Raw genomic sequence first — 12,057 nt, 5'->3', positions numbered from 1 at the left:
TTAACAAAAATATTTTACTTACAATTTTTTTTGTTACAATATCATAATTGTTCAATTATAATCAAATTTTATATAATTTTGAAATATATAATTGATTAATTATAATATAAATAATTTTAAATTATAGAATTGATTAATTGTAATATAATAATTATAAATGATATATTTTTCATATTGAGACTTATAAAGAATTAAAAAAACTTCAAAGTTAAGAAAAAATTAAAACATCAAAGACCGAAAAAATGATCCTTTATACTTGTAAAATATTACACAATTTAAAAAGAAATTGAAATATAAAAATAATAATTCTACTAAATACTTTATTTATTTCATGGTTATTTTTTAAGAATTATGTAATGGTTACTTAAATTCATTAAAAAATCATAAAAGTAAAACGTGAAGAAATATGTCACTTATAATGATAATTAAATCAAATTTTAAATTATATTCTGTCATAATATTATATGAAATTCATTTTTATAATTGATAGATTTTTATGTAATTTTTAAATGTATTAAATAATTATAAAATTATAGTAAAAAGTCGCCGTCTAAATGCTCTTAAAAGGGGAAGATAAGCCTCCGAAACGCACCGATTCTATGGTTCCTGCTTCCGTGACAGGTGTTAGTTTGACTATTTGCACATTTGGGCCGCCCTGATCCAGACTCCGTGGTTTCTATTAACCATAACTTGAAATCGATGGTAGCCTGCTATATTTTTTGTGATCCACAAGACATCGCCCAATGTGCTTGTTCCTACCGCTTCAAAGCTGGTACCTTCATTCTTCAGGGAAATATTTCATTCATTTCATTAAAAAAAAAAAAAGAAGAAATTTATTTTTTAATCTTTTAATTCTTATTTTTTTAGAGTATTAGATTCTTTTAATGATGTGACTTACCAATTAAACTATATTCACATGTTAAAACTCAATTTATTTTGCAAATAAGTTCAGAATAAAACTTTTTATTTCAAGGATGGATTAATTTAATCCAAATATTTACTTTTTTCAAATATGTGGATTTGATCGGTTTGATTTTAAAAATTCGAAAAATTGAATAAATCGACATCACTTGAAATAATTGATCAAGTTGAATTGAATTAAAATAACTAATAAAATATAATCTAAATCGACTTAGATTAGTTTGATTCATTAATTTTAACTATTTAAAAAATACAATATTTATATTATATATAAAAAATATATTTTATATTTATATTATTTATAAAATAAGGATATATTATATTATATATATTTAAATTATTATATAAATTATGTTGTATTTCATTCATTTCATAAAATTTCAAAATAAATTAATAGGATCCAATTAATTTAGTTATAATTTTTAAATACTAATTGAATAAATTGTTTTCTTTAATTTATTGAAATTAAAATTAAAATAAATGAATCAAATTAATTAAATTTGATCGATTTATATTATAATAAATTTAATACCTTTTATTATTGAATTAAAATTAAATCAATAATTAATTTGAATCAAAATAATAATTTAAATCGTAACTATTTTAATTCAATAATAAAAAAATAAAACTTAAATTAATATAAATGAATCTCTTTATTATATATATATATATATTTAAAATTTCCACACCTCTATACTTAATTATAAAAAAGAGATGAAATTGTAGATATTGCAAAACCACACAACAATATACAACTCATTGTCCATTCCTAAATATCTCTTTATTTATTCCCCATACACATAAATGAAAAAAATAAAATAAAAGGAAAAAAGGCATTTGCATTCCGTAGCAAGAGTCTATAGTCCAGAAACTTTACCGGACCTTAACAACGTCTCTTATCCCCTTGATTTCGGCATGGATGGATAGCCCATAAAACGGAAAAGGCTCTCTCACTCATTACGGACACAGCACAAACTCCTCTAACAATGGCTACTAGCACCACACCATCATCATCGCTGATGCTAACGTACGCCGCATCCACAGTACACGCTCAAGACCTCGCCCCTTCCATTCTATCCTTCAAATCCAACAGGCCTACCTTTTCTCTTTACCCACTTGTTCTAAAGACTTCTAGAGACAGAAAATCCGGCCTCAAATGGGCTAATCTATGTCCCCAGAGAGATTCCAACCAGGTTGTTGTAGCTGCCGTGGCTGCGGAGGCTGAGGTGGCTGAGGCTGCGGAGGAAAAGGAAGGAGTGGCTGAGGGTGCCACTGCTACTGCTACTACTACTGCCCCGCCTAAGCCCAAGAAGGGAAAGGCTGCGTTGCTTCTCAAGAGAGACAGAGTATGTGTATTTTAAATTTCACTTTTTCTTCTTTCTTTCCATTGCTGTTACAGTTTTTTAACTATGTTTTTGGGGTATAGTGGATCATTTTCTGTGTGGGTTTTGCTTAGCTTAGAGAAAACAGTCTTTCGTACTGTTGTTTGAAAGTTTTGATTTTTGAGGGTGAGTTTGTTATTGCCTATGTTGTTTCTAGGACTTCTGTATAGTGTATTTGAATTTTTTTTTTTTTAAGTTTATGATTGGATAAATGGTTTTTCACTTGAATTGAGTTTAATTTTTTAGTTTACAATTTTGGTTTAAGAAACTATTGTCTATCAGAAATGGTTTGTGTCTTTCACTTGTACATTGTTTTGTTAAATATGCGGCCATTAGATATGGTAGTGATTTTTACTTAGCTTCAGCTATTTAATTCCTTTTTATTCTTTGTCCTGCTCAATCTGCAGATGAGGTCTAAGCGATTCTTGGAAATTCAAAAACTAAGGGAAAACAAAAAGGAGTATGATCTAAAGACAGCGATATCTTTTTTAAAGGATATGGCAAGTACAAAGTTTGTAGAGACAGCTGAAGCCCATTTCCGCCTTAATATTGATCCTAAGTATAACGATCAACAGCTGAGAGCAACAGTAAGTTATCTGGGCTTCATGTGATAATAGTCATGGCGTCAATGACCTTTGATGTTACACTTGATATCCTATGTTTCTTCTGACCCTTCTTCTTACAGGTGAATTTGCCCAAGGGAACTGGGCAAACTGTTAAAGTGGCTGTTCTTACTCAAGGTAGTTGCTGTGCTTTGATGCATGCTAATCTATTTGTTCTTACTTGTTTTCATTTGGTTTTTACTGGAATTTTTTTCTGCATCTATAAATTCTATCTTAAATTAAGAGATCATTGGACAGAAGAAACATAACTGATAATCTGCAGTTCTTGTGAGAGATTGAGTAGGTTCTTAACTACTAAGTTTAAAATTTTGATAGTGGCAAGTAATCATGCTAAAATGATGTACTTTAGGCAGGTGGTATTTGAAGATCTTAATTGGAATTCCTATAAGGATAAGTTTTCTTTTCATAGGCTTATCAACATAATTATCAATTCCTTTTCTGGTTTGACTGTCTTCTAAATATGATGTCTTTACAGGTGAAAAGTTTGATGAAGCAAAAAATGCTGGAGCAGATATTGTCGGTGGTGAGGACTTGATTGAACAAATAAAAGGAGGATTCATGGAATTTGACAAATTAATTGCTTCCCCAGATATGATGGTTAAGGTGCTGCTTTGCTGATCTTACTTCAATTAATGAGATATGTTGATTGTTTCCTTACTCTGTTAACCAGATTCCAGTTGTCAGCAATATCATTTCTTTCATGTTCTCTCCTTTTTGTTCAAAATCACAGCAATATTATCACTATGGATTTTGTTTTAACATCTTCCTACTTCTGATTAGGTTGCAAGCCTTGGAAAGATTCTAGGACCCCGTGGACTCATGCCAAATCCGAAAGCTGGTACTGTTACACTCAATATACCTCAGGTAGGATCTGATTGCTACGTTTCAATGGGTTTGTATTTCAAGTTCTGAATTTTAGGTCAGTGTCTGTTGATTGTCTTGTTCATCTTCACGCCCATAAGAATCTTATGTTTGCAAATTTGTGCTTGTGCACGCATGCTATGCTTGTACATATATATACACATAAGAGATGCTTGTCTATGGATTGTAAATTGGTACTCACTGATATTCCTGTGGATTATTTTGTATACCTTTCTTTACATGAAACATGTTTGAGCACAGGCATTTGTTCTTGTGCATTGTTATCAGTATGGCCCTTTGATGCAGCAAGAATCACAAAATGAGTGTGAAATTGATACAATCGGTATTAGCGAAGGGTTGTTCTTAAAAATAGAGAACTGGCAAATGGGAAAGTAAAAGCGTCCCAATTTGTGTATTTGGGCAGTTATTACTCATGTATGTCTTTCTGACTGACATAATAATAAGACCAATGGGGTATGGACATGATGAGGATAAGTGTATAACTACCACATTCAATAATATGCTTGAGGGTCATTTTACTTTTTGAATGATACATGCTAGCTAGCAATCGTTAATATAGCTAAAATGCTTATTGAATCATCTTTTTCAGGCTATAGAAGAATTCAAAAAGGGAAAAGTTGAATACAGAGCTGATAAAACTGGAATTGTTCACATACCTTTTGGGAAGGTTGACTTCTCCGAAAACGACCTCCTTGTGAACTTCCTTGCTGCAGTAGTATGTCACACCCTATTCCTTCCTTGGCTCTTCTTATCTCCCTCTCTCTCACTTTTTTGCTCTCCATTTCTCTCCCTCTCTGTCACCATTTTGCTCTTCATTTCTTTCTTTTGAACAATATTAGTTTCTAAACTGCATTTCAACTTGAGATATTTATTTGATTTTGTCTTAATTTGACAGAAATCAATTGAAACAAACAAGCCAAAAGGTGCAAAAGGAGTATACTGGAAAAGTGCACACATATGCTCATCAATGGGTCCCTCGATCAGGTTAAATATAAGGGAGATGCTTGATTACAAGCCTCCATCAAACATTTGAAGAATAGGACTAACAGCTGTAAATGTCTTCAACGCTTCAATCAGCCATTTGGGCATTCTCTGTCAGAGCGTGCAGTTCTTAATGGAAATGACCAGGGAGTAAGTACTAAGTAGGGAGAGAATGGAGAGTGATTGTTCAGGACAAATATAGTGAAATCGTGCATTCCTGATTATCATTCTGTATACAGACTGGGACTTGTATCATCATATGATTCATAGCATCAATTTTATTTTATTACTTGTCGTTATCTCATTTTTCAGTAGGAGCTGTTTTGTGTGAATCCTGAGTTATTGCATTACTAACGTCAACTTGATGTGGTAGGATTCTTGTACAGGGTTTCTTATTTTGAGCATTCTGGTTCTAATTGGATTTTTAAGTCTACATTCTGTTTGAGGTGCTGATTGTGGGGGAATTGAACTCGCTCTGGAAGCTACCTCCTAGACCTAGTGCGTTAAAAGGCCAAACAATTCCATAATTCCCCAGCAAAACTCTGATTACTGAACGCTCCTTTTATTAATATATATATATATATATATATATAAATGTGGCTAGGAAGTCATAGAAGTTTTGCCATCCCTTGTCCCTGGTACTTTAAGCAACAAGATAGGCGATATATCAAACATATCGTTGTGTATCATAACTGGTCCGAATTACTCAGTCACAGACATATGCTTCAAACAAGCTCGGTGACTTGGTTGGGTTGGTTACAACTTATAATAATTTAGGTTTGTCTGTCAGAAGTGTGGAAAAAACAAGGGGGAAGAATGACAGTGAGCCAAAATTTTAAATTATTCATAGTTAATTAATGACTTTATTATAAATAACTTCGTAAACATGGATCTTGGTGCACCTGAAGACGCCGCATTCAGATTCTAGCCGCCACAAAATTCCAAAAACCAAAAAAGGCCACGAGTTTAAGCCCAACTATTTAAAGTGATATCGATATCAGAGTGAGAGCCATACAAAACTGGGAACTGATTGCGGGAGAGCTGCAGCATTGAAACTTAAGCAACAACCGACAAGAGAGCAGAGATGAATGGAGCAGAAAAGGTGGTGTGTGTAACTGGAGCGTCTGGTTACATAGCTTCATGGCTCGTTAAGCTCTTACTCCAACGTGGTTACACTGTTAAAGCCACAGTTCGTGACCCAAGTTTGTAACCCTTTTTCTTCTGTTTTTCATTCTCTGTTTGTTTCAGTTCACTTTTACATCAATATATTATGTTTGAACATCCAACAGATGATCCAAAGAAGACAGAACACTTACTTTCCCTTGCTGGCGCTAAGGAAAGACTTCATTTGTTCGAAGCAGAGTTGATGGACGAAGGATGCTTTGACTCTATAGTTGATGGATGCCAAGGTGTTTTCCATACAGCCTCCCCTGTGTTCATTTCAGCTGCTGATCCACAGGTCTATCCCTTTTATGTTTCCACTTTGAAGTTTCCTTTATTTTTCTTTACTTTTTTGGGCTCACTTTGTAAAGCTCCCTACATTGGATCAACGACTTACATTTTATTAATCATTATAAATATTTGTCAAGCTACAGTGTGAATTGTGAGAGGAGAAAAAAATGTAAATTTCAGTTGATCAATCATATTAAATTGTAGATTGAATGAACTAATTTAAACTCCATCACATATAATAATATTTCTATACTCGTGATGAAGCTAGCTACTTACATTATGGAGTTTTGCTATATGGTGCAAACTTCGTGATTTGACCTTGATGTTGTAGGATTATATTGGACGTTTTTATGACTTAATTTCATCAGAATTTTATGCAAAAGGCTTCAACTTTTCCCGATTTCAGGCAGAAATAATTGACCCTGCTGTTAAGGTTACACTTAATGTTCTTAAATCATGTGTAAAAGTTCCCTCCATCAAGAGAGTGGTCATAACATGTTCCATTGCTTCAGTTCTATACAATGGAAAACCTTTGACTCCCGAAGTAGTGGTTGATGAGACTTGGTTTTCAGATCCACGTCTTTGTGAGGAAAGTAAGGTGAGTAAGTCATACTAATCTATATGTTCTGCAACTCAACTATCCTTTATTTGTTTATAGTTTCATGCCTAATGTGTTTTTTCACATTAATATCCAAAGCCTTCATAATCAAATTAATATCATAGGTGGTCTGAAATTACAATTATGCAGTCAATATTACGATATCTCTGATTTTATAATCTTTCTAATCTTAAGATTTTACTAATATTTTTCTTTTTTTGACCTTATGCTCTAATGAGATATGATTTACTTTATGGTAAACTAAAAGTGATAAGCATGGGTGTCGTTTTAGGAAATTAATGATATTGCTCAAGTATAAATCTTGGTTCTTCCCAGAAATGGTATACGCTTTCGAAAAACTTAGCTGAGGAGGCTGCTTGGAGGTTTGCAAAAGATAATGGAATCGATTTGGTTACAATAAATCCAGGGCTTGTGTTTGGTCCTATTTTACAGCCAGCTCCGAATTCGTCACCATTGGTGATTCTAAACCTCGCAAAAGGTACTTTTTCCGCACATATTGAGTATGATCAATGATGCATATAGATTTTGTTTATGCAGAAGTTAATTTTCTTTTAAACAAAAAGATTACTTACATCTTTCATCTTATTTTTTTGGTTCATGCAAGAAGGGAACATATAGTGAGAAACAACTTGTCCTAGCTTATATTATATTTTACAAGTCGAGGAAACATGTGACAGATTATCCAAGCCATACCTGAAACACCAGGTCAAAAACGTAGTGGTAGTCCTTTCCCAAACAAAACTGTGTTTGTAGCAATTTGCAATTTATATTTACTAATTCCAGTAAAATTTACTGACAACAAAATTTCCCAACTCTAGATGACGTAGAGCATGAACAATGCTAAACCAGCCAATTGAATCGAATCTGCAATTGCCGCTAGATCCTTCCAAGGATTATTCTGTGCTATATTATATTTCTGTGGAACAAACAGTTGAAATGATTTTTTTTTTTTTTATCCAGGAAAAGACGTTATCCCTGATCCAACATACAGAGTTGTTGATGTTCGAGATGTTGCGTATGCACATATTCAAGCATTGGAGGTTCCTTCAGCTAGTGGCAGTTATTGCCTGTTGGGGAAGAGTTATACAATTTCCTGAGATTCTGAAGATCATGTGTGAACTTTACCCTACATTGCACGTTAATGAAAAGTAAGCTACCGAGTCCTGATGTATTTATTACATCACTCAATAGGAAATGCAAGTATATATCTGACTTATTTTGATGTGTGACTCAGTTACATCATGATTGATACTTTTAAGGCACAAAAAAAAAAAAAAAGCAGTAATATATAAAGTATGATGATCAGGAATTTACTACTCTTATCCAATAAAAAATGTCTGATGGATTATTAATTAATAATTCTGAGAAGAGTTATGTTCTTTTTTTTTTTTTTTTTGGTTCATTCATAAATCATTATGACAGGTGTGAAGATTATAAGAAGCCTCCGGAGGGTACATGCCTAATATCCAAGGAGAAAGCAAAAGGTTTGGGAATCAGCTTCATTCCTTTGGAGGTGAGTCTGAGGGACTCTGTCGAAAGCTTGAAGGAGAAGGGTTTCCTATCCATCTGAAGTCTGAATGTTTAATTTGTTGTCAAAATAAGCATGTTGTTTCTATATGCATACATATTGCATCACATGTCAGTTAACTTGTATTCTAAGCAAGGGTGTTTCAAGTTGAGGTTTCTTTGGGCCTCCATGTTAGAAAAGATGTTGTTTATTTTTCATTTACTCTTGTCAAAAACATTGTTCTTGAACCCAAATAAAGACAGATGCTTTTGTTCCACCAATGAGCTCTGTGCTAAATCTAGTGCTTACAAAATCGTACTCTATTTCTTATCTAATTTAGTCGAAGTTTTAGGGCAAAGTCTTGATTACTGTTGATATATATCTTCGACATCACATCATCAAATTAATTAATTAAATGCAAGTGTAAATTAAATATTTGTCTTGCAAGTTGGCGTTAAAATTTTTCATTAAATAATTTGTTTGGTAAAGACTAAGTGATAGATTCCAAGTAAAAAAAAAAAAAGACAAAATGTAAGCTCATGCATGATTAAAATTTTTAATCGCTGAATCTAATTGAAAGAAAAAGACAAAAAAAAAGTTGAATTTTCAAGTTGACTTAAAGCCTTTGGATTGGTACTTTGGTTAGTTTCTCGAAAGAACAAATAGAAAGAAACGATCAATTTAAAGTTATTTTGAATTGTTCAATACCAAGATTTGAATTCTAATAATTAAAATTAAGGACATAGTATTTTATTTTGACAACAATGGACATTCACCTAACTTTATGGATTTCAAAATTAAAATTTAAAATTATTAATATGCTGATTAATGACTTTATAAAAAGGATTTTGCTAAAAGACATTTTAAAAAAAATAAAATTAATGTTTTATTCATAATAATAATTTTATTAATGATTTTTAAAATAAAAATACTATTTCATATCATTAAATTAAAGAATAGCATGTGTAAGAAAAACAGATTGTACATTCAATAATCTTTGCCAATTATTAAGCTATCAAATTCATAGAAGCAATAAACTAACTGTAAAGTTAAAATACAAGTAGAAAAATAGGGAATCATAACGGCTGTTTTGTAATCTAATAATCCAGATTCTATCCATTGTAAATCCGAAAAAGTCGTAACTCGGCTACAGATTCTGTGAAGAGCTTCCGCTTCAGCATTGGAACTTGAGATGAGTGCAGCAGCAGAGAAGGTTGTGTGTGTAACCGGAGCGTCTGGTTACATAGCTTCATGGCTTGTTAAGCTCTTGCTCCATCGTGGCTACACTGTTAGAGCCACTGTTCGAGACCCAAGTCAGTTGCAATCCTCTTTCTTTCTTTCTTTCTTTCTTTCTTTCTTCTGTTTTCAACTTAATTTTATGTTTGAACACTGCAACAACAGATGATCCGAAGAAGACAGAACACTTGCTTTCACTTGATGGAGCTAAGGAAAGACTTCATTTCTTCAAGGCAGAGTTGGTGGATGAAGGATGTTATGACTCTATAGTGGATGGATGCCAAGGTGTTTTCCATACAGCCTCCCCTGTTGTCCTTTCAGCTACTGACCCACAGGTCCTTCCTTCTAACTTTCCACTTTGTAATTCCTGTGATTTTGGTTTCACTTTGTATTGTTCTTAATTGGACCACGGCTTAAGTAAATGAAACATCATATGCCGGATGTGGGAACCTAGTTAAGGGGAAGAAAGGATGATGAATCCTTGTATATTTCAATTATATGCTAATTGAACTTTGGACTCCATCACAAATACAACTCACTTATGTACTAATGATGAATCCATGTAACATGATAGAGTTTTGCTATATGGTTAAACCATAGGTGATTTGATCCTAAGTCGTAAGATGATGACCACTTTATTTACTTTATTGTCATTAAATTTTATGCAAAAAGTTTAAGCTTTTGCCAATTTCAGGCAGAAATAATTGATCCAGCAATCAAGGGAACACTCAATATTCTTAAATCATGTGCAAAAGTTCCTTCGATCAAGAGAGTTGTCATAACATCTTCCATGGCCTCGGTTCTGTACAACGGAAAACCTTTGACTCCTGATGTGGTGGTTGATGAGACTTGGTTTTCAGATCCACGTTTTTGTGAGAAAAATAAGGTGTGGCCATACTTCTGCTAATTTCTTTATGATATGTCCTGCGAATGAGTATCCCTTATTTGTTTATACCATCATAGGTAATAGTAGTATATATTCTTTTCAAGATTCTCTCAGTTATACCATCTTTCTAATTCGATTTATGTATCTAATAGGAGAAATTTGAATTCATGTTCTTGGAGGAAGGTTTCTAATTAAACTGCAGTTTGATATATAGTCAAAGATCAAAATTCCTTGTAAATCTTATACATGATCATTAATTACTACAATTTTGCTGTCAAAATTTAGATGTCTCTGATTTCTATTGTCTTTTTTCGACCTTATGCTCTAATGAAATTATGATTTACTTTATGATAAACTGAAATATACTTATTTTTAGATGATGATAAAGTACTAGTTCTTCACAATCTTCGGTTTTTCCAGCTTTGGTATATGGCATCTAAAACTTTAGCTGAGGAAGCTGCTTGGAGGTTTGCAAAAGATAATAGGATGGATTTGGTTGTAGTTAATCCAGGATTTGTGGTTGGTCCTCTTTTACAGCCAGCTCTAAATACCACATCAGAAGTGATTCTAGGCCTCACAAAAGGTACTTTTCTTCTAACCTATTGAGGATGATACACAAATTTTCTTTCTCTTGGATTTTTTTGTTTAAATTTCAAGCACCTTTCATCTCATACTAATTGGTCCATCCAGTCACCTTCTAGACAATGTTGAACCAACCAATGGCCTCAAACCTCTAATTGCTACTAGACCTTCCAAGGGGTTTTTAATCTGTGCTATTTCTGTTGTAAGAAAATCTAAAATCTTTTGGATACAGGAGAACATACTTTCCCAAGTTCAACTTGTAGATTTGTTGATGTTCGAGATGTTGCTTATGCACATATTCAAGCGTTTGAGATCCCTTCAGCTACCGGCAGATATTGCTTAGTTGAAAGAGTTGTACACGTTTCGGAGGTTCTGAAGACTTTGAATGAACTTTATCCTACTTTGGGCCTTCAACAAAAGTAAGCAATCGCGTCATCTTGCTATTTAGTAAGCAATGCATGATTGAAACTTTTAAAGGGTAAAAATAAAAGCTATTAAAAGTGGTAGTCGTCTTGAGACTTAAAGAGTTGTACTTCTCTACCCGGAAAATTATTTGATTATGGAATTCTGATATAAGTCATGTTGTCTTCCATTCATGACAGATGCGAAGATCATAGCAAGAAGCCTGTTGAGCGTAATTTCCAGATATCGAAGGAGAAAGCAAAAAGTTTGGATCTCAGCTTCATTCCCTGGGAGGTGAGTCTGAGGGAAACCATTGAAAGCTTGAGGGAGAAAGGCTTTTTAAGCATCTGAATCGTTACTTCATTCTAATGCTCCGTGTTGTTGGAACATGTTAATTCTGGCATATACTCTTTGTTTTGTAATTCGTAATAAGCGCGTCTCAACCTTCAGCTACTTGTGGACTGAATTCCAAGCATTAGGGTTGTGTTAGAAATTTCAGTTTTCATTTACTTCTTTTCGTAGTAGGTTGAATTAAGTTATTCATTTTCCTTCTTTATTTGTTCCAGATTTTTGAGCGAAAAAGG

General features: G+C 33.0%; 2 protein-coding genes and 1 pseudogene across 3 annotated transcripts; all 3 read left to right on the top strand.

Annotated features, from left to right (window-relative positions):
* Positions 1-1,724: 1,724 nt before the first annotated feature.
* Positions 1,725-5,088, top strand: LOC111304510 (large ribosomal subunit protein uL1c-like). Its single transcript, XM_022901100.2, has 7 exons — positions 1,725-2,267; positions 2,711-2,890; positions 2,989-3,043; positions 3,402-3,529; positions 3,707-3,790; positions 4,398-4,523; positions 4,704-5,088. The coding sequence occupies exons 1-7, from the start codon at positions 1,908-1,910 to the stop codon at positions 4,839-4,841; spliced, it is 1,071 nt and encodes a 356-aa protein (XP_022756835.1). The 5' UTR covers positions 1,725-1,907; the 3' UTR covers positions 4,842-5,088.
* A 148-nt stretch (positions 5,089-5,236) lies between these two features.
* Positions 5,237-8,644, top strand: LOC149512731 (phenylacetaldehyde reductase-like; annotated as a pseudogene). The gene is made up of 6 exons (XR_016331537.1): positions 5,237-5,991; positions 6,079-6,248; positions 6,648-6,839; positions 7,176-7,338; positions 7,821-8,008; positions 8,283-8,644. The product of XR_016331537.1 is annotated as a phenylacetaldehyde reductase-like (transcript).
* Positions 8,645-9,295: 651 nt separating this feature from the next.
* On the top strand, positions 9,296-11,982 carry LOC111304509 (phenylacetaldehyde reductase-like). Its single transcript, XM_089750822.1, has 6 exons — positions 9,296-9,680; positions 9,769-9,938; positions 10,298-10,489; positions 10,910-11,072; positions 11,304-11,490; positions 11,674-11,982. Exons 1-6 carry the CDS (start codon positions 9,560-9,562, stop codon positions 11,822-11,824), a joined length of 984 nt encoding a protein of 327 aa, XP_089606948.1. The 5' UTR covers positions 9,296-9,559; the 3' UTR covers positions 11,825-11,982.
* The last annotated feature ends 75 nt before the right edge of the window (positions 11,983-12,057 follow it).

The sequence above is a fragment of the Durio zibethinus genome, chromosome 21 (assembly GCF_047325235.1).
Source record: "Durio zibethinus cultivar Kanyao isolate XHJ-2024 chromosome 21, ASM4732523v1, whole genome shotgun sequence".
Classification (NCBI taxonomy): domain Eukaryota; kingdom Viridiplantae; phylum Streptophyta; class Magnoliopsida; order Malvales; family Malvaceae; genus Durio; species Durio zibethinus.
This window is presented reverse-complemented; position numbering and strand designations above follow the sequence as displayed.

What these genes read in the sequence shown, in the direction of transcription:
- LOC111304509 (XM_089750822.1), top strand. Translation starts at nt 9,560, where the DNA reads ATGAGTGCAGCAGCAGAGAAGGTTGTGTGTGTAACCGGAGCGTCTGGT. An exon ending in GTTTTTGTGAGAAAAATAAG is followed by an intron (nt 10,490 to 10,909) that starts GTGTGGCCATAC and finishes CGGTTTTTCCAG; the next exon opens with CTTTGGTATATGGCATCTAA. An exon ending in ACTTTGGGCCTTCAACAAAA is followed by an intron (nt 11,491 to 11,673) that starts GTAAGCAATCGC and finishes CATTCATGACAG; the next exon opens with ATGCGAAGATCATAGCAAGA.
- LOC111304510 (XM_022901100.2), top strand. Translation starts at nt 1,908, where the DNA reads ATGGCTACTAGCACCACACCATCATCATCGCTGATGCTAACGTACGCC. An exon ending in ATCAACAGCTGAGAGCAACA is followed by an intron (nt 2,891 to 2,988) that starts GTAAGTTATCTG and finishes TTCTTCTTACAG; the next exon opens with GTGAATTTGCCCAAGGGAAC. An exon ending in CCCCAGATATGATGGTTAAG is followed by an intron (nt 3,530 to 3,706) that starts GTGCTGCTTTGC and finishes ACTTCTGATTAG; the next exon opens with GTTGCAAGCCTTGGAAAGAT.